At 24.1% G+C, this 21,134-nt stretch overlaps 2 protein-coding genes across 5 annotated transcripts in view; one reads left to right on the plus strand and one right to left on the minus strand.

Moving 5' to 3' along the window:
* LOC135927446 (zinc finger MYM-type protein 1-like) overlaps nt 1-21,134 on the plus strand; it is a 279,857-nt gene that overhangs the window by 64,924 nt on the left and 193,799 nt on the right. The window lies entirely within an intron of this gene.
* On the minus strand, nt 9,938-19,920 carry LOC135926562 (ras-related C3 botulinum toxin substrate 1). Of its 4 annotated transcripts, none has more exons than XM_065462482.1 (6): nt 19,840-19,920; nt 19,721-19,792; nt 19,518-19,635; nt 19,413-19,475; nt 16,350-16,484; nt 9,938-10,165 (listed from the first exon to the last, which is right to left on the minus strand). In XM_065462482.1, exons 1-6 carry the CDS (start codon nt 19,872-19,874, stop codon nt 10,067-10,069), a joined length of 522 nt encoding a protein of 173 aa, XP_065318554.1. In that variant the 5' UTR covers nt 19,875-19,920; the 3' UTR covers nt 9,938-10,066. The 4 variants fall into 4 exon arrangements, with proteins under 4 accessions (XP_065318554.1, XP_065318553.1, XP_065318555.1 ...); XM_065462481.1 differs by lacking the exon at nt 9,938-10,165 and adding an exon at nt 10,748-11,506; XM_065462483.1 differs by lacking the exon at nt 9,938-10,165 and adding an exon at nt 11,598-11,860.

Consider the following 21,134-nt stretch of genomic DNA (forward strand, 5'->3'; position numbering starts at 1 on the left):
TGATTTGATTTAATATTTTTTATTTATAATGTTTTATATTAAAATGAAAATAAATTTATTTATTTGATGTTTTTTTAATAAAAAAAATAATATGCTGCTATTGTATAATTGTAATATTCTTTTTAATATAATTTATTAGTGATTTTGACAATCTTCTTTGTAAATACATCTCTTATTAGGATTTATATCGTAAATTTTATTAGATAAAAAAACAATCTTTTAGGTGAAATCTTTTATAATTTTTTTTTATCAATTTTGTAAAATTATCTATTTTTTTTATTAAATGAAGTGTTTTTTTTAAATAATTTTTTAAAAATATTTATATTAAACTTTTCTTATGTTATTTTATATGATCTTTTTAAGGATAATATTTTAATGTGACAATTGTCATAATCGTTATTTTTAAAGTTTTTTGATTTTTTTTGACGAAAATAGATTAAAATAAGTATTGATAATATGTTTAAATAAAATTTAGTGAAGATGTACCATAGAAAAGTGACAATTGTCATAATCGTTATTTTTAAAGTTTCTTAAATTATTTTGACGAAAATATATTAAAATAAGTATTGATAACATGTTTAAATAAAATTTAGTGAAGATGTACCATAGATAAGTGACAATTGTCATAATCGTAGTTTTTAAAGTTTTTTGAATTTTTTTGACGTAAATGGGCTAAAATAAGTATTGATAACATGTTTAAATAAAAATTTAGTGAAGATGTACCGTAGAAAAATGACAATTGTCATAATCGTTATTTTTCAAGTTTTTTTTGACGAAAATAGATTAAAATAAGTATTGATAACATGTTTAAATAAAAATTTAGTGAAGATGTACAATAGAAAAGTGACAATTGTCATAATCGTTATTTTTAAAGTTTTTTGAATTTTGTTTACGAAAATATTTTTAAATAAGTATTGATAACATGTTTAAATTAAATTTAGTGAAGATGTACCGTATAAAAGTGACAATTGTCATAATCGTTATTTTTAAAGTTTTTTGACAAAAATAGATTAATAAGTATTGATAATATGTTTAAGTGAAGATGTACCATAGAAAAGTGACAAGTCATAATCGTTATTTTTAAAGTTTTTTGAATTTTTTAAGACGAAAATATGTTTAATAAGTATTGATAACATGTTATAATTAAATTTAGTGAAGATGTACCATAGAAAAGAAAGTGACAATTGTCATAATTCTTATTTTTATAGTTTTTTTAATTTTTTTGATGAAAATATGTTAAAATAAGTATTGATAACATGTTTAAATAAAATTTAGTGAAGATGTACCATAGATAAAGACAATTGTCATAATCATAGTTTTTAAAGTTTTTTTGACGTAAATAGGCTAAAATAAGTATTGATAACATATTTAACATAAAACAACATTAAAAAAATCCAGGACGGGCCGGCCCTGAATATATAAAGTACGGAGTAAAAATCCCGGCCAGGCCTAATTTTTTTTGAAAAAAAGGAGCAGGAAATTTTTATATTTTAAAAATTAGGGTCATGCAAATAACACCTCTACTGCTATCTCATAAATTAATTATTCACAAAAGCCACATTTAAAAATTCATAAACAACACTTAATATTAATATTAATAAAAATCACCTTTAAGAATATTTAATAAAAAAAATTTATTAATATTTACATCAAATTTTATGAAAAAATAGAGAAAAAAATGTCGAGTTAATATTATTTATCAATCAAATTATCTTTCGCTTAAAAATAAATAAATATTTGTATTTTAATTTCTTAACCTATAAAATTAATTATAGCACTAATTTTAACCCATTTGCTTCAAAAAACTTAAAAATAACGATTATGACAATTGTCGCTTATCTAGAGTACAACTTCACTAAATTTTAACATGTTATCAATACTTATTTTAACATATTTTCGTCAATAAAATTCAAAAAATTTTAAAAATAAAGATTATGACAATTGTCACTTTTCTATGGTACATCTTCACTAAATTTTATTTAAACATGTTATCAATACTTATTTTAGCCAATTTATGTCAAAAACTTTATAAACTACGGTTATGACAATTGTCACTTATCTATATACATCTTCACTAAATTTTATTTAAACATGTTATCGAAACTTATTTTAACATATTTTCGTTAAAAAAATTCAAAAAACTTTAAAAACTACGATTATGACAATTGTCACTTTCTACGGTACATCTTCACTAAATTTTATTTAAACATGTTATCAATACTTATTTTAACATATTTTCGTCAAAAAAATTCAAAAAACTTTAAAAATAACGATTATGACAATTGTCACATTAAAATATTATCCTTAAAAAGATCATATAAAATAACATCAAAAAAGTTTAATATAAATATTTTTAAAAAATTATTTAAAAAAAACACCTTTAATAAAAAAATTGATAATTTTACAAAATTGATAAAAAAAAATTTAAAAGATTTCACCTAAAAATTGTTTGTTTTATCTAATAAAATTAACAATAGTATTTACAAAGAAGATTGTCATAATCACTAATAAATTATCTTAAAAAGAATATTACATTTTTACAATAGGAGCATATTATTTTTTTTATTAAAAAAACAGGGTTTGGACTAAACTGCGAATGCTAAGGTAAACTTCGAATGCTTAGGTAAAAATTTTTATATATTATCTTTTATTTGTAGTGAGATCCATTTTCCTATGACATAAATAACTTATAAAAAATTAAATTTTTAGATATATTCAATAATAATATACATTAATAGTTGAATTATCTTTTATCTCATAATAAATCGTTTAAATCTTTTAATATAATTATATTAAAAATATTAATAATTAAATTTTAAATTTCAATGATATTAAATCCGAAAGATGGCGTATTATTATTATCTATCATTCGAAAAATTGCAAGAACAAATATAGGTTTTTATAAATTACATATGATCACATTTTAATGGTTAAAGTAAGATAAATTAATTTTTTGAAATAATTTTTGCATATAATATTGATCTTTTTTATAAATAGCCACTTTGTTTTTATTGCCATTATTACAATATTACCATACAATAATATCATTCTAATAAATAAGATATCACAGAAAAATTTTATCAAAAATATAATGTTTATAAAAGATTATTTTACACCTAGCATAATAATGTATATATATAATGTATAAAGATTTACCATTTTTAGGGGATAATTTAGATAAGGGATTCCGGTAATTTTATAAATGTCGTTATATTTTATTTGTAAAATGATATATTGGTTTAAGTAAAGAATGGAGAGGGGGTGGGATTGGTGTATTTGTTCGAATTTTCAGTTGATTTCGAAAGACTTTGATTTGCTATTCTGAAATATAATAATTTGGGGTTTTAACGTCGGCTAATATCTAATGAGAATTGTTGGTGGATTAAGCGTCCATGTATTTCTTTTTCTACGAATTTTGTTTTGTTAAGTTAATCGTTAAAGTAATATAATTTGATTGTTTAAATGACCATGAAAAGGGTCTTTGGATTTTGTAGCGAACTTTGGGTGTTATGGCCCTAAAAAGGGACTTTGGATAAATTAATTCTGAAATAAATTAGTGCCTACTGGTTAATTTTTATGTAGGAACTATAATAACTAGGCTCTAGTTCTATCTGTTCTAGATCTTTTAGATTGACACGGTTTTTTAGATCCTGTAGGTTAAATTAATGTCAATCCACCACACGTCGAGGTAATTTTTTTTCGTTTATTTGTACTATGTGATTTAAGCACATTTAATATTATTTTTTTACGTTGATCGTCACTTATATGGTGCCATTCATGACGAATATTTGTCACATCATACTTTTTTGTTAAATAATAATTTCCCATACCAAGAAGAGCTCTTTCAAAATCTTTTTCTTGTGCTAAACTTAATTCATAAATTTTATTGACCATCATATGCACAGGTGTTGTAGAATCTCGGTTAAACTTTATTTTTAACACATTATTTAAATATTCGCAGTTATTGTTAGTATAAAGATACGATATCACCTTATTTTTTAAAGGTAAATATACATATAAAAATAAATTATTTTTTAAACTGGCATCTATATGTTTCAATAATTTAATAAACTGTTTATCTCTACAATAATCTCGCAGTTTTTCAACTTTTTCTCCAAAGATTTTATCGCTTAATGAAAATACAAGTCCTTCTTTGCCAAAAATTTTAGTTACAATATCTTCTCTTGTCCTTGAATCCATTCCCTCTTTATCCTGTAAAAATAAGTTTTGAATCTTTTTCATATGATAGGTGCATAATATATGTGTAGAATTACTAAAATTCTTTCTTAACGAAATTATTAAACCTAGCTCCTCATCGCTGCCGAATATAAGATTTTCAACATTTATTTTATTTTTTTTGAAGACGCCTTCAAAGTGTGAAAAGAAAATGCTAAAAGTTTCATAATCAGAGCTGCCATGCAAAAAATATAGGACCAAAGAATATAGGATGATTTTATGAATATTTAGACATGAGCACTTGATTCTTGAAAACTGTTGTCGTCACAAACAAGGGACCTAAATTATAATTTTATCAACACCTATAATACTAGGATAATCTTGAGAACAAATATATTTAATATTATCCAACATTAACTAGTATATAATATTAGCGAACATACTCTGTCTGGGCTTATATTTATTTTATTTTTAATATTGGATATTAATGAATATTTTTTAGTAATTCATTTATCTGGTCAGAAAAATTTTTCAAATAACAAGAATCATTTTTATGCAATTCGTTAAATTGTATATTACGAATTTGTTTGATATCTCTGGGAGTAAAATAATTTTCTTTATTAGCTATTAAATCTTGTACACGTCTTTTGGAGGCTGATGCACTACCATTTCCTTAATTTGTCGCATTATACATACTGGGGTACGACTATAAACCCCTGAGTAGTTTCTGTTGTTTCCATGTGGAAACAACCCTGGATATGTTCATATGTATTCAACTATAAATATAGATTCAATAAGATGAACTGAGCTGTTTAAATATTTATCTAAATGGCATATTCTTCTTTTATACGTTTCACAATCTTTCAATTTTGTATAATAAAGATTTATAATTACCAAATCCTGAGGATTTGGTTGTGGTTTTGCTGCACTGTAAAATTTATCATCTATATCATAATACTTTCTATTAATTTTTATTTCAATTGCTGTCAAGAGTCTCATGTAGAGATGTTCCTCTTCATGACCAAAAATTGCTAGAGACAAGCATAGTATAAATATCATTGATAATACAATTAGCAGTTGTCCTATGGTTATTAAGGATGACTTATTTGGCAAGTCCACCACAAAACGATAGAATCATATATTTATTGCAGCAAAACCACAACCAAATCCTCAGGATTTGGTAATTTTAAATCGTTATTATACAAAATTGAAAAATTGTGAAACGTATAAAAGAAGAATATGCCATTTAGATAAATATTTAAACAGCTCAGTTCATCTTATTGAATCTATATTTATAGTTGAATACATAGGAACATATCCAGGGTTGTTTCCACGTGGAAACAACAGAAACTACTCAGGGGTTTATAGACGTAACCCAGTATGTATAATGCGACAAATTAAGGAAAAGGTAGTACATCAGCCTCCAAAAGACGTGTACCAAGATTTAATAGCTAATGAAGAAAATTATTTTACTCCTAGAGATATCAAACAAATTCGTAATATACAATTTAACGAATTGCATAAAAATGATTCTTGTTATTTGAAAGATTTTTCTGACCACGTCATGAATGGGACCAGATAAGTGACGATCAGTAAAAAAATAATATTAAATGTGCTTAAATCACATAGTACAAATAAACGAAAAAAAATTGCCTCGAAATGTGGTGGATTGACATTAATTCAACCTACAGGATCTAAAAAACCGTGTCAATCTAAAAAATCTAGATCAGATAGAACTAGAGCCTAGTTGTTATAGTTCCTACATAAAAATTAACCAGTAGGCACTAATTTATTTCAGAATTAATTTATCCAAAGGCCCTTTTTAGGGCCATAACACCCAAAGGCCCTTTTTAGAGCCATAAAACCCAAAGGCCCTTTTTAGGGCCATAACACCCAAACGCCCATTTTAGGGCCACTCAACCAAAAGTTCGCTACAAAATCCAAAGACCCTTTTCATGGTCATTTAAACAATCAAATTATATTACTTTAACGATTAACTTAACAAAACAAAATTTGTAGAAAAAGAAATACATGGACGCTTAACCCACCAACAATTCTCATTAGATATTAGCCGACGTTAAAACCCCAAATTATTATATCTCAGAATAGCAAATCAAAATCTTTCGAAATCAACTGAAAATTCGAACAAATACACCAATCCCCCCCTCTCCATTCTTTACTTAAACCAATATATCATTTTACAAATAAAATATAACGACATTTATAAAATTACCGGAATCCCTTATCTAAATTATATGTTTCTCCTAAAAATGGTAAATCTTTATACATTATATACATTTTTATGTTAGGTGTAAAATAATCTTTTATAAACATTATATTTTTGATAAAATTTTTCTGTGATATCATTTATTAGAATGATATTATTGTATGGTAATATTGCACTAATGGCAATAAAAACAAAGTGGCTATTTATAAAAAAGATCAATATCATATGCAAAAATTATTTTAAAAAATTAATTTTTCTTACTTTAACCATTAAAATGTGATCATATGTAATTTATAAAAACCTATATTTGTTCTTGCAATTTTTCGAATGATAGATAATATATAGAATTTAGCTTACTTTTTAAGTAATAAAACAATATTAGAATACAATAAAACAAAAAATAATTTTAAATTTTTTTATAAAATAATAATACGCCTCATGCGGATTTAATATCATTGAAATTTAAAATATAATTATATTAAAAGATTTAAACGATTTATTATGAGATAAAAGATAATTAACTATTAATGTATATTTCTTTATTATTGAATATATCTAATATTTAATTTTTTATAAGTTATTTATATCATAGGAAAATGGATCTCACTACAAATAAAAGATAATATATAAAAAAATTTACATAAGCATTCGCAGTTTACCTTAGCATTCGCAATATAACCGAAAAAAACAACAAATTAATAATTTTATTTTCATTTCAAAATATAACAATATAAATAAAAAATATTAAATCATATCATGTTTATTTGTTGATAATAAAGTATTTACATTAAATATAAATAAAATAAATTGTTTTACTAAAATAAATAATAATTAATGCTAGGCATCGAGGCAGAATTTTTGACTAATTTATTTTAGCCAATTTTTAGGCTTAGGTGTACTTTTTAGCCGATTAAGCAACACTATTTGTACATAATATTTTATAATTTATAAACAAAATAAAATCAATGACATATATATTTCTTATTGGCAACGTGTTGATAATAAAGAAAAAGTAAATAAATTTTAAAAAAAACGGAAATGTAAATACGTAAATAATGGTTCGATAAAATAACTTGAAAATAATACAAATGATAATGGATTAAAGAAATTCAAAATATTCATGGGTAAATATATATCTGTAAAAGGGGCTGGGAGGATCTCAAGACATTCCTATAAAATTTAAAAAAACCTAAACAAAAACAAAAACGAGAAGTTAAAATATTTATAATGTTAAAATGTAACGAATTCATTCTTATATACGCGTTTCTAATTAAGATAAATAGGTTAATTTATAGGCATAAAAAAATAGCAGATTCTAATTGCAGCGACAAAGCGTATATAGAACAAGAGAATCATTGCTTCCCATACAATTTTGCTTAAAATATTCTCGAATAAAATTAATATTAGTTTTATGCTGCAATAAAAATATATACTATTTTATTTACTAATTTATAAAATATTTAATATTATTTTTTTTATTACGTAAAAAAATGATACTATTTTCAACTACGTTTTTAACTAGAAGCAAATTGATAATTGCTTCTTCATTTTTAATAATAAAAGAAAAACTTCAAGTTCATGTTCAAAAAAAGGAACGCGTTCACGTTCATAAAACCGTTCAAAATTTTACGATAAATTTTTTTAAAATTTAATTTAATATAAATAAACTTATATTTTTTAATACAATATATTTTAGCCATGTTAAAAAATAATATAGTTTTATTTTGATAATATAATTATAAATAAAAATAATATAATTATAAATAAAAATAATATAATTATAAATAAAATATAATATAACGAATAAAAAGATATTTTTATTTATAAAAAATTTTTCTTATTAAATTTTAATAAGAATTGTTTTCAGGGATTGCGGTATTATACTTAATAAACAGCTCTTTTAACGTGGAGAATTAATTAAAAACATATTGTTTTATTATTTGCAAAAAAATGTGATAAGTTATCCTCCTCCAATCCATTCTCTACTCTCAATAAAAAAAAAGTATATCTCGAAATTAAAAGTTATCTAGGGTTTTCAAAGCATTATTTTCAATGACGCTATAAGTTTATTTTTAATAGGTTCGTTCTGTGGAAGTTTTATCCATGGCCATTGAAGTTTGAATGCTGGATGTATAATTGCAGAAAGAACATATTATATGTTTAAATCTTTAAAAAAAATAAAATATGAGTAATAGATTTAATACCTTTTATTAATCGCCTTTAATATGGCGTCTATAAATGGTTGACCATATTTGAGGCCACTAATTATTTTAATTTTAAAATAACTATCGTTATTGTTGGGGTCAAATATCCCAAATGCATTATTTCTTCAAATTTAATGATTTAACTTAGTTATATCAAAAATCAAATAATTAATATTAAAATCAAATATCGTTTTAAATTGCCTGAAGATTTTGACAATATAATACCTTTTGGCCACTTTACACTTGGTAAGCATTGGATTAGTTCCTTCAATATAGGATGATAATGTAAAACATTTATCATATTTGGCCATAGTAATGATAATTCATCTTATTTTGGATTTTCAGAATCAGATGATGAGGATTAATCAATAATATCCATGCTTATGCTAATCTACTAAATTAAAATATAAACAATTCAAATTAATAAACTTTAAAAAAATTGAAATGTGAAAGGAAATATACAGCCGATTAAAAAATATAAATAATACATTTTTTTTAAAAATTCGAATATTAAATTTTTCAAATAAATAAAAATATTTTTAAAATTGAACGAACGTTAAATTCGAACGCGTTCGTCATAAAAAAGGAACGCGTTCAAGTTCAAAGTTCGTCAAAAATAAAAGGAACGCCGTTTATCATTTTTTTAAAAAAAACGAACTTCGTTCACGAACGCGTTCATTTTGAATGCGTTCGTTTACAACACTAGTTAAATTACATTAGAAAAGGATGTTGATGTCGTAACAGACCCTTTAAAAATTAATATAAACATAATAGCAATAAAAAAATTCAGCCGAACTGGTGAAATTTATATTTTCTTCCATTGTCAATCGGATGAGATATTAAATTATTTCGCTAACTCGGGTTATAAATTTAATATTTAAATTAATAAATCGATGATTTACAATTAAAATCCAATTTATAAATAGAAAAAGTATTTGTATTCGTATGAAATTAAAAAGGTCGTAATAAATACTAAATCCTTTTTTATTATTCAAATCCTAAAATATTCAAAATAGAAATATGTATTTTAAATACAAATAATCGTGTTACTGCCCAACCCTGAGTATATTTCGAAAACTATTATCTTTAGGTATAACGAAAATATCTAAATAGAATTTAACCCGGAAAATATCAAAGGCTTGTGTAATTTTGAAATTTTTATTTTTTTATTACTAAACTAACATATTCTCTAAAAACTTTCTTCTCAATAAAGAATAATTTCATTAAATTACAGCACAACAGATTACTTAATGTCAATAAATCAATATATATATTTTTACTAAATATAGCTATAGGTTAATTAAAAATATTTTATTTTAAAATTTTCATCATGTACTTTTATCATATAATAATTTTTAATTTTCTTGTGTTGAAATGACCAATAGAAAAATAAATATTATACGTTTGAATTTCATTTTCCTTAGCATATAAATTTTTCCCCGCGGTTTATATTTGAATACTAGGATAGTATTTCAGAAACGTTTCGATACTTGCAATGAGCTGGGTTGGATCGCCTACTTGAGCTGGCAAAATTAAATGAAGGCTGGTGTGGGACTGACTTCGATATTAATATTCGAGAGTTTGTGTTTAGGTTATATTTTTTTTTATATTTAGTAGATTTTATTGATAAATAATAAATCTGATATATTAGCAACATTAAAATAATTTTTTAAAATATTTATTTTATATATAGGAAAAAAATAAAAATACTTATGATAATACCTTAAAGTTTAATTAATGATATAAATTTTTGGGGCCTAGGCCAGGCTTGAGCAATTTTTTATAACACTTCTACTATCTTTTTTTTACTACCTATGGCTGGGCATGAGTCAAATTTTTAAATATATTCTAAAATACAGGCTGGCTTTAATTTAAATATTTTCTAAGGACTTAAGTATAAGTATGACAACAAATTTTCGGCACAAACAGGCCTCTGATTTAGAAAATGTTTGTGATTATTCCTTTCGAGTAATTAGTATACGTTTAAAACGATATTTATTCGTTTCCTTTCAATTGGTGATATCTCCTATTACAAAAACTAAAATGATAAAACGACGCTTATTAAAAACGTATAATTCAGCAATGATACAGGTTTTTTATAAAAAAATATTTTATCTACAAATATTAAAGCAAGCTTTATTGTTAAAAATATATGTGGTATTTAAAAAAATATTGTAAAAATGTGGAGTCATAATATAAAAATTATATTCGTGTTATATAAAATAAATATAATTTAGTAAATAATTTATATTATACTAAATGATTGGATAGCATGATTTTTGAATGAGTTTGCAGGGATGGGGTAAGAGTGTTGTGTTATTTTTATTTATCTAATATAAAAAAATTGATTTGGACTCCGAAAATTAAGATTTTAAAAGCTTTGAAGATGGAAAGAAATGTATTCTATAGTAGATGAGCAGCTTATAAGTGAGTCCCTTATTCAAAAAAAAATTATAAATATTTCGATAATAGGAAGACCGAATAACAAAATAAGACAAAGAAAGTTAGAAAGGATAAATAGAGAAGAGTACATATAAATAGTAGGAATTTTAAATTAAATTGTAAGGGCGAAAAAATTAAGTTAAAACGAATTTAATTTTCATCCAATGACATTGGCAAACGATGCATTTAAATATATTTTTTGGAAAATATATCATACTTTTCGATGCAGAAACATAAATAATTATAGGAATAAATAGTATTATATTTTTTAAATAGGGCTTAAAAAAAATACATATATGCTTTAGATGAAATTACAAATTTTTTTCTTTTTAATCTTAGGTGTTGGGAATAGTACGGCTCTTATAGCTTCATCGAATACAGTTTTGAGTCCCTTTTGGTTTAGTGCACTGCATTCGAGATATTTGACGGCGCCAATCTCTTTCATCATTGCTAAACCCTAATAAATTTTTTGTGTGATTTTGGTTGAAATTCATAAAATCTTTATTTATTGATTTAATTTTCTTTTTTAAAAATGCTTTAATTAGTCATTTCTGGCGCAAAATTTAAAAAGCTGTTCCATCGAATCCTTATAACTTAATAAAGTTATAACGTTTTCTTTCAAGCTTTCGTTAAATTTTTTTACTTTTTATTTAAAATATTTCAAGAAATATAGTTTTCCTTAATTTAAAAATAGATTTAGCAGCAACACACGTTGGGTTTAGAGTCAGAATAATCGATGATGACCCGAGCACGAGTTGAAAATACATACAGATTCGTAAACCAAACCAATGAGCAGACCCACAATTCTGGGCTGAGTTTTAATATTGTAAAAAGTTGGTAGTATTGTTAAATAATCGAAATTTATACAGCTCCAAAAAAACTCATGTCGAAATGGTAAAAAACTACTTAAACGTTGCCTTAATGAGCTGAATCGCGAGTATATATCCTACGTCGATTGAGCATTGTGAGTTCAAATCGTGAGTTGATTAGATAGCTTATTTAAGCTCAAAACAAACAAATATTTTTATTTAATGTTAAATTAATTTACTCATTAATAAGTTATTTGCTATTCTTATTAGTGCTGTGAAGTAACGTCAACGACGTTACTTCTTTTGAAGAAAAGGAATACCATTCGTTACCTTCTTCTAGAGGTAACGAGTAACGGTAACGCGTTTCTTTTTTTTGAGTAACGGTAACGCAAAACGTTACTTTATATTTTTCTTAAAAAATATCAACAAAATATTTTATTGTATTATAAAATTACTTTTTTTTTAATTATTAATATAAATAATTTAATCCGAGTTTTAATTCATATCAACCACTGCCTTCATTTTTATTTTAAATTCTCGTTGTTAAATTTTCTGTCGAAATTAATATTCAATCAAAATTCAAAGTAAATGTTAATAATGATATTATTATTCTTATAATTTATTTTTAAGAATATTATGTCCATAGTACTTACTTCTTCAGAAGATGATTTAACCCTTCCCTGGCCCCAATTTGAAATATATTTTAAACCAATAAAGAAAATTAATGGTACTAAGTCTACACTTTGGAAATGTAAATTATATCTCAACACAAATATTTCAACCTCAATGTCCAGCAGTTCAAACTTAAAAAAGCATTTGAAGGTAAAAAGATAAATTAATATATCATTATTTTAAATATTACTTTAATAATAGAATAATATTTTGAAAAGCTTAATCATAGAATTAAAATATAAGCAGGGCTGTGTCGATATTAAATATCGGATCGGATTGGCACCGATATTTAAAATTTTCCAAAAATATCGGATCGGGCCGATACCTGTAAAAAACAGATCCGATTTTTTTATTTTTTGTTTTTTATTTTATGTTATGTATATTTATTTTACATTATTATAATATTTTCTAAATAATTTTTTTTTAAACAATGCAAATGCACAACACCCTCTAAATTTTATTCTTTTTTAAAATAGATTTATAGTATTTCAAAAAAAAATTTTATAAAAATAGAAAGGAACACCCAAAGTTTTATTTATTTTAAATCTTTTAAATACGCCAAATTTGAATTTTTTTAAATATGGTATATGAATTATGGAAATATTTTACAAAAGACAAAGATAATTTTGCAAAATGCGTTATTTGTGGAATCATCTGAGTTTACCTTCAGTACGGCAGGGGATATAGATACTCCATATCGTAGAAGCTTATTGCCAGAAAATCTAAAGGTTCTCGTATTTATTTTAAAAAATCTAATAAATTATAATTTTATATATTAAACAATTGTATAATTCATACCAAAATAAAATGGATATATTATAAATATATGTTTTTTAAATTATAGTTTTAATAGAAATAAAAAAAATTAAATTAAATGCACAATTTGATTTTTTGCATAAAAAATATTGATTTTTAATTACTTGGTTCAATATAAATATCGGATCGGTATCAGTATCATCAGTTTTGGTGCAATATCGGATTGGATCCGTGAAAATATGTGGATCGACACAGCCCTAAATATAAGTAATTAAATTATACTACAATATTGGGCTGGAAACCAACATTAAAAACCCAAAATTAACAAAATATTGGTGTTGGTTCAAAGTATTATATTGAGTTTTTTATATCTTCTATTTCTTGTTTTAGTATTGCTATTGGTTTGACTATAATTGTCAATAAATTTAAAGAATAAAAATAGTGATTTTAAAAAACTTTGTTTAAATAATAAATAAATATGAAAGAGTGGCATAGCCAGGATTTATCCAATAACAAAATTTTATAGAGAATTTTATTATAGATTTTATTTATTATTAAAATACTATATATAACATCCCATTATTTAACCAGCTGTGTTGGGCACTAAACGCTCTGGTTTGTCTGATCAAAATTTTGAAATCAATTGTGCTAAAAATAAATAAAAAATTGTTACATAAAGATGTTATCTTATAATATATGATTTTTGTATAATTTTATTTATATTATAATTAAATATATGAATATTTTTTTTATAAAACGATCTTATATATTCTTTTTGAATAGTTTTATTTTAATATATATTGTCGGAAAAAATAATAATTATTTTTGTATATTTAATTTTTTTAAGTAACGAATAGCCCGTTACTTTTTTGAAAAAGTAACGGTAACGCGTTTCTTTTTTGTGGTAACGTTTTCTTATGCGATTTAAACTTAATCTACCTGCCCAATTTGACTAAACTCAAACTGATTCAACCAAGTTACAATCGATCCTTTCGATTGACCAGAATTAGACCAGGCAAAGTGGGCAAGTATTTAGAAAAAAGTTATTATAATTTAAAAATATTAAATAAAAAAAATCGCTTTACCCTTATGTTTACGAGTCATAATTTAAAAATAGATAAAAATTTCCACATCATATACGATGAGTTTATTTTATTTAACAGTGAAGTTTCTATGGAAATTAATTTGTGAACTCCATTAAAATTCTGTCGATTGATAAAAGAAAGAATGATTTTTCTTCATAATCATTAAGCTAAAATGCGTTCTGGTATTTACAATTTTAAAATAAAAAATTAAATAGTGTTTCTAGGTTTGAGATTTGGCTAGAATTTTTTAAAAAAACAAATTTTTACATCATTTCTAGCTTATTTTAAAATTTGACCATAATTAGAATACAATTTATATGAGCAAAATTTACAGCTCTGACTTTTTTTATATTATATATAATTTGATGGTAAAAATAGGATAAATTTTATAAAATATGAATGAAATCTCCAGCCGATTTAAAATATATGAAAAATGAGGATAAAAAGAGTTTGATAAAATATGAGATAAATTTTTAGGAGACAATTGGCATTTAAAGAAATTTTATATTTTGGATAGTTTAGCGAGATTTTAATTATTTCTCCCAAACAATTCGCATTTTTTCCCGCGGAACAGAAAGTCATTTAGCGAAGGTCTATATACTTTTTAGTAAATGGTAACTTTATTTATTATATAAAATTAAATATAACATATAATGCATTTACTTTCAAATTAAAAATGACAATTTAACAACCTATTGAAAATTTTGTGATTTTTTGTAAAAATATAACATTAAAAATTTATTTATAAAATTCGAATTACGCTAAAAGAATATTTGAAGAACCCTTATTTTATCTGAACTTGACTCTTTACTTCTCCTCCCATATTGGATATATTCCTCGCACAATTTCTTTAGGTTTATAAATAATGTTATCTCCATTCATAGAAAATTTTATCTCCTTTTTAGAAGAACATTTAGCCCACCAATGACGTCCTTTAGATGGCCCAATTTTTAGATGTTTCAAACATATCGTTAGAAATTGAATCTCCCATTTTGGATTGTTAATTTCCTCACTAAATTTCTTTTAGGTTCGCATATAATTTCCATTTAACCGATAATTTCGCCTCTATATTCAAAGATGTTTATTTCTATAAGACTTGGATATTAATAAAATCCTCATGGTCATCTCTATCTACACATATCAATCAACAAATCTGATATTGCCTGAAAACACAACAAAATGGTGGTCTCAGATATAACTGCTATTATTTTTTAAATTTATATATTCATTTTCATTTTTAAATTAAAAAAATTATTTCAAAGGTTTCATTTCTTTATTTGTTATCTTTTTTAAACTCATTTAATAATCATATAATAGATTTTTATATTTTCTCCTAATAATATATATATATCAGAGACCTGCAGAGATACCATTTGCATGGCCTGGCCCAAATTTTTTTTTAAATATACGGCCCAGCCTTGTGTATTTTTTTTTAAAGTTTTTCAGCCCGGCCCATTTTTTTAAAAAAAATTTCAGGCCCGGCCAAGGTATGTATAAAAAAATTAAAATATGGCCCGTCCGATATATATATCTTTGCCTTCCAAAATCTTTTTCCCCTCCACTATATAATCCTTTCTAATCTGTTATATTAAATTATGCAGACATTTTTTCCCCTTCTTAAACTTCAAAAGACGTTATTTAAGGTGGTACTTTGAGTTCATATAAACTAGAGATTTGAACTCAAATGACTAAGTGGCTCACGATAATTACTCGCAATTTAGTTTATTAAGTCAAAGTTTTTGCCATTTTTTATGATTTCGATTTGAATTGCCTCAATAGATCTCATTATTGTTAACTAAAATACAACTCAAATAATTATGGTTTAAAATATGTAAATATTTTTCCTATTTTTGCATCCATATTATATATTCTTCATTTTGTTATTCTCCCCTCTTCCCTTATTTCCCCATAACCCTTTCTTTTTTTATCCTTTTCGCTCTAGTGTATATTTAAAACAAAATAAATCGAGTCAACATACTTGTGGATAGGTAATGGGGGCCAATTTCTTTTCCTTTAATTTTTCCAGTATTTCCCTATTTTCCCTGAGATCCAATTTTGTTCCAACGAGAATTATAGGTGTGCCAGGACAGTGATGAGATACTTCGGGGTACCACTAATATATATTTTATGATAATAAGTACATAATTTATAAAAAAGGAATATAATAATTGTAGACATTTTTCTAAACTGATGGCTAGCAAAGATTCCTACCATGGGGTAGGGAGGGGGGGGTGCAATATCGTCATTGAAATTGAAGGGATATGAACACATTATCAATTTGAATAAAACCGGAGGGTGGTAGTTTTGATTTTAATTTCCCTTTTAGTCCCTGTGGTTTATAAGGAAACATATATTGGTATTAATCTTAATAGAGCCTAGTTCAGTCTCGGACAAATGGTCTCTCGGATTTAGTTAGGAAAGACCTTTATTTTAAATTTTTCATTAGGGCCAAACCAGCTTGTGACAAAATTTTATTTTACTATAACAAAAAAAAGAAAAGATGATCCCAATTTGAGTTATTAATTATTACTACTTATGTTTTAACTCTAAATGGCAATACAAAGGTTTTGATAGTTTATTAAAATTGAGGGCTGGAACAAATTTTTGAATTAGTTCTAGTTGTAATAATGAATCACAAAAATATTGGTTCCTTTAAAAAGATTAGATCATAATAGACTTTCAAAATTTTAGCAACTGGCTCACTAAAATATTTGCAAAAAAAAATTATTTTAGTTACTTGATTGCTTTATCATTAGAAAATCGGCATATATAAATCATTAAAAAATAAATGTCACGAAAAAGAACTTTGTGTAAAAAAAAATTTAATTTTTTTAGGGCATAAAATTTGATACAAATTATAAAAATAAAAAAATGTTAGAAATATAGATTAAAGCACAAAAATTTAGCATGTATATAATAAACTTATAAAATATTCATAAAAAATATAATTAAGAACCATAATATAAATTTATAATGGAAAATTCAATTTCCTTTGGGGTTGTGCTAATTTTTTAATAATTTCAACAGGGCTTGGTGCCAACTCTCTATGATTATTAAAAATGGCTAACACTCATTCTATCTATTTTTAGAGGTAGCATTTCTCAATAGTGTTCTTGAACATCTCAATTTGAGCCGATTTCTAAAAACGAGTAACTCAATATTTAATCCAGAAAAATATTATGCAAACTTGACGTTTTGCTCATAGGTGACATAAAGATTTGGACATCTATTAGCAAAATCTCGAAGCTTAGGCAATATTGTTTTGTAAAATATTTAGCTAGCCGTTTTTATAGATTGGTTCAAATTGATATGTTTTTATTCTTGTTAAAGGAGAAAATTTTCTTTCATTGGTAGAAGTACTAATAAGTAGTTGCCAAAATATATATTAATTTTTATAAAATTAGTCTAAAATATGTTTGAAATGAAAAGTATCTAAAGGATTTTTTGGAACATTATCAACCATATTTAACCTTTTATACCATAGTTTGCATTCAGCTAGTATTGCATCATGAGATAATTTAACATCCTCACAAAAAAATCTACAAAATATTTAATTTTTTCTCTATCAAGATTTAAAATAGTTTTGGAAGGATTATGCAGTAATAATATTTGCAGTTTATAAGTGCTATCTGATGATCAAGAACCTTTCATTCATTTGAGTTATAAAGGTATTAGATTTATTTTATAGCATTCTTTGACTAACCCTATATTAATATTAATGTGTTTTCCTTGCTGAAAGTTGAGGTAAATGAATATTAAATTCATAGAGCTCTGCTTTTGACTCACAATAATACATATTTTATGAAATTTGTGATCTACATTTGCCCCAATTTCCTTAATTTAAAGTATAACTTTCAGCTATTCTCAGTCTCCTTTCAATAGTTTTTGAGTGTGCTTCCTTTCTCAATATAGTTTTAAATATAATTCCCAAAATTATTTGTTAACATTTCTAATTTTTCCTTTCATTTATCCAATATATTATTTATTTGGGGTAAAATGTTAGCTGTGCCCAATAACATTTTTTAGCAAGAATTTATTTTATGGTAGTGGTAAAAATTTCTTGCTTAAGAATATATTTTGAAATAAAGTATTGTTCATTTTTAATTAAAATTGACCATTATTTTTGTAGGTACAAAAATCATTCTTTATATTTTCCAAGTCTGATATATCAACTTATTAATTTATAGACTTTTAATAAACCTTGACAAATTTGCTAAAATCTTTTGGGAGCCAGGCAAATCCCTTATTTGGGAGTTCATTATGTCTCCTCATTCATATTAGATAAAAATTCAAATTCTAGATAACAGCTGATAGATAAGGAAAATGTTTTAAACTAACAAATTATATATTCATTATAATTGTTCTGAAATGGAAATTTTTATACAAACTTATAAATTTTTAAAACTTCAAATCAATAAAATAAAAGCATTTTCAAATAAACCAAGTGAATTTTTTGAAAAAAAATGCAAAAACCAACAAATATATTATAGTTTTTATAAAATCTTAATGATGTGTAATGTGGAAAATAAGAAAATATAATCAATAAAGAAGGTAAGATAAAGGTGGCGATGAGAGGGGGGGGAGGGTTGGGAACTGGATCAAAAAAATAGACAAATAGTGCCCCAAATTTAGTTATATTTATTTATTTTTAATATGGATATGTGAGAAACTAAAAAAATTAATGAAACACAAACAGTCTTTTAACATATTATAAAAACATTAACATTTTGCATGATATAAAACATTAAACACTTGATATAGTATAACTTTAAACTTGATATAAAATAATATGGTGCAATCTGGAAAATGGGCTGAGAAAATTGTTCAAAATATTTTTACCAGTTGGGCTAAAGTTTTAAAATGTTTTTAATTTTATGGGCTGGGTAAAAATTACAAGCCAGGTCAAAAAACCGAATAAGAAATTTTAATGGTATAACAAATGTTCAGACCCAATTTATATAATAAAGTTTTTATTCATATTAAAAATTATTATATTATATTTTATGATCTGTTAATTAAAAAAAAATATATAAATAAGTACCTTTGCTCTGACATTTTCAAAGGAAGCAGGATTTACTAATGAGAAGCATATCAAAAATACATCCTAATATAAACCTTTATTGACAAACCAATACTTTGTAATTACTGTTTGAGGGTAGGATAATGGTCTTAATCTATCATAATCTTCTTGACCAGCTGTGTCCCATAGTCCTAAATTAATAGGTTTACCATCAACCATGACATTTGCAGAATAATTATCGAATCTAGAACATTCAAAAGGGTTAAGATTTTATATAATATAATAAAAATTTTTAAATTTACTAATAACATTTTAAGTATATTGTTTACACAGTTGGTATGTATTCTCCTGGAAAGGAATTTGTTGTATAACTAATTAGTAAGCATGTTTTACCTACAGCACTATAAATGACAAAATTTGTGTTAGATAATTAATAAAGTTAACTAACCCATCACCAACCACAACACATTTTATCGCTTGCATTAAAAATTTTTTATAAGTTGTACACGAGGAAAGCTAAAAAATTAACTTATTTTTTCATTCCTTTTTTATTAGTGTTGTTAAAAAGTCAGAGGCTAGATTTTTCAAAACGGTCTATTAAGATCTTACTGAAAAAATATTATGTAGGCACCGAGTTTTTACAAATAGATGTCCAAGCATTTATAGGAGACTACCTTTTATTTTATGGCATATCACCCATTGCATTAGAAGACAATTATAGTGAATTCTTAGTCATAATATTTATATATTTTTTATATTTTAATTTTAATAAAATTATTGCATTTGAAATAAGAATTATTTATATTTTGATAATATACTCATTTGTATTAATTATAATTGTTAAATTATATTTTTCTAAATACAACAAGAATTACCTATATTTTATTGCAATTATATTTTCTTAAAAATACAGTTATTTACAATAAATTTTTAATATAATGATCTTTTTAAAATTTATACATAATTGAAATTTATTTAATTGTATATTATCATTAAGATAAATACATAGTTAAATAAAGGGATGTTATTTATACTAAAGTAAATCTATATTAAAATTCTCTGCAAAATTTTGTTACATGCAAAAATTAAATTAAATTAATTATTTTTAACACAGAATAAGTTATATTGAGGCATAGGCGTAGCCAGGGGGGGGGGGCAAGGGGAAATTCCCTCCCCCTTCAGAAATTTATCACTTTTTGTAAATATCATTTTTAGCTAATAAAAAATATCCCCCTTAGTCCTCCCCCCACTCCCTGACCCTCAAATATGTATGCATATATCTTAAATAATAATTTAAAAGAAAGAATGTAAAAGTTGATATTTTTTATAAAACTATTCATCATAATTTATAGATTTTTGGGAAAATAAATTTATAAATATATAAAATGAACCAAAAATGTTTTTTAATAAATGGAATATAAGCCAAAGATAAGTCTTAAGACAGAAGTGAAATGTATTATAATTATTAATAATAGATCCATAAAATTACTAAATAATATAATATATCAAATATAATTTTTTATAAAGTGAGTAATTTTAATTTATTAATCTTAATAAAAGTAAAATATAATTTTAAAACTATTGATAAAATTAAATCATAAATTAAAAAAATATTAAAGCACAATACAAACAGTGGAATATTATATGTCGTAGATTTACACTATATCTAATTATATGACAATCAAGTAATTTTTACCAATATAGCGAATAATCTATTTTACAGATAACTATAAAATATTGATA

The sequence above is a fragment of the Gordionus sp. m RMFG-2023 genome, chromosome 3 (genome assembly GCF_954871325.1).
Source record: "Gordionus sp. m RMFG-2023 chromosome 3, tfGorSpeb1-WG-v2, whole genome shotgun sequence".
NCBI lineage: Eukaryota > Metazoa > Nematomorpha > Gordioida > Chordodea > Parachordodidae > Gordionus > Gordionus sp. m RMFG-2023.

Coding starts and splice junctions, on each gene's coding strand:
- LOC135926562 (XM_065462481.1), bottom strand. CDS start 19,874: ATGCAAGCGATAAAATGTGTTGTGGTTGGTGATGG. Junction 19,636..19,720: donor GGAGAATACATACCAACTGT/GTAAACAATATA, acceptor TGAATGTTCTAG/ATTCGATAATTATTCTGCAA. Junction 16,485..19,412: donor TTGAAAATGTCAGAGCAAAG/GTACTTATTTAT, acceptor AATATATATTAG/TGGTACCCCGAAGTATCTCA.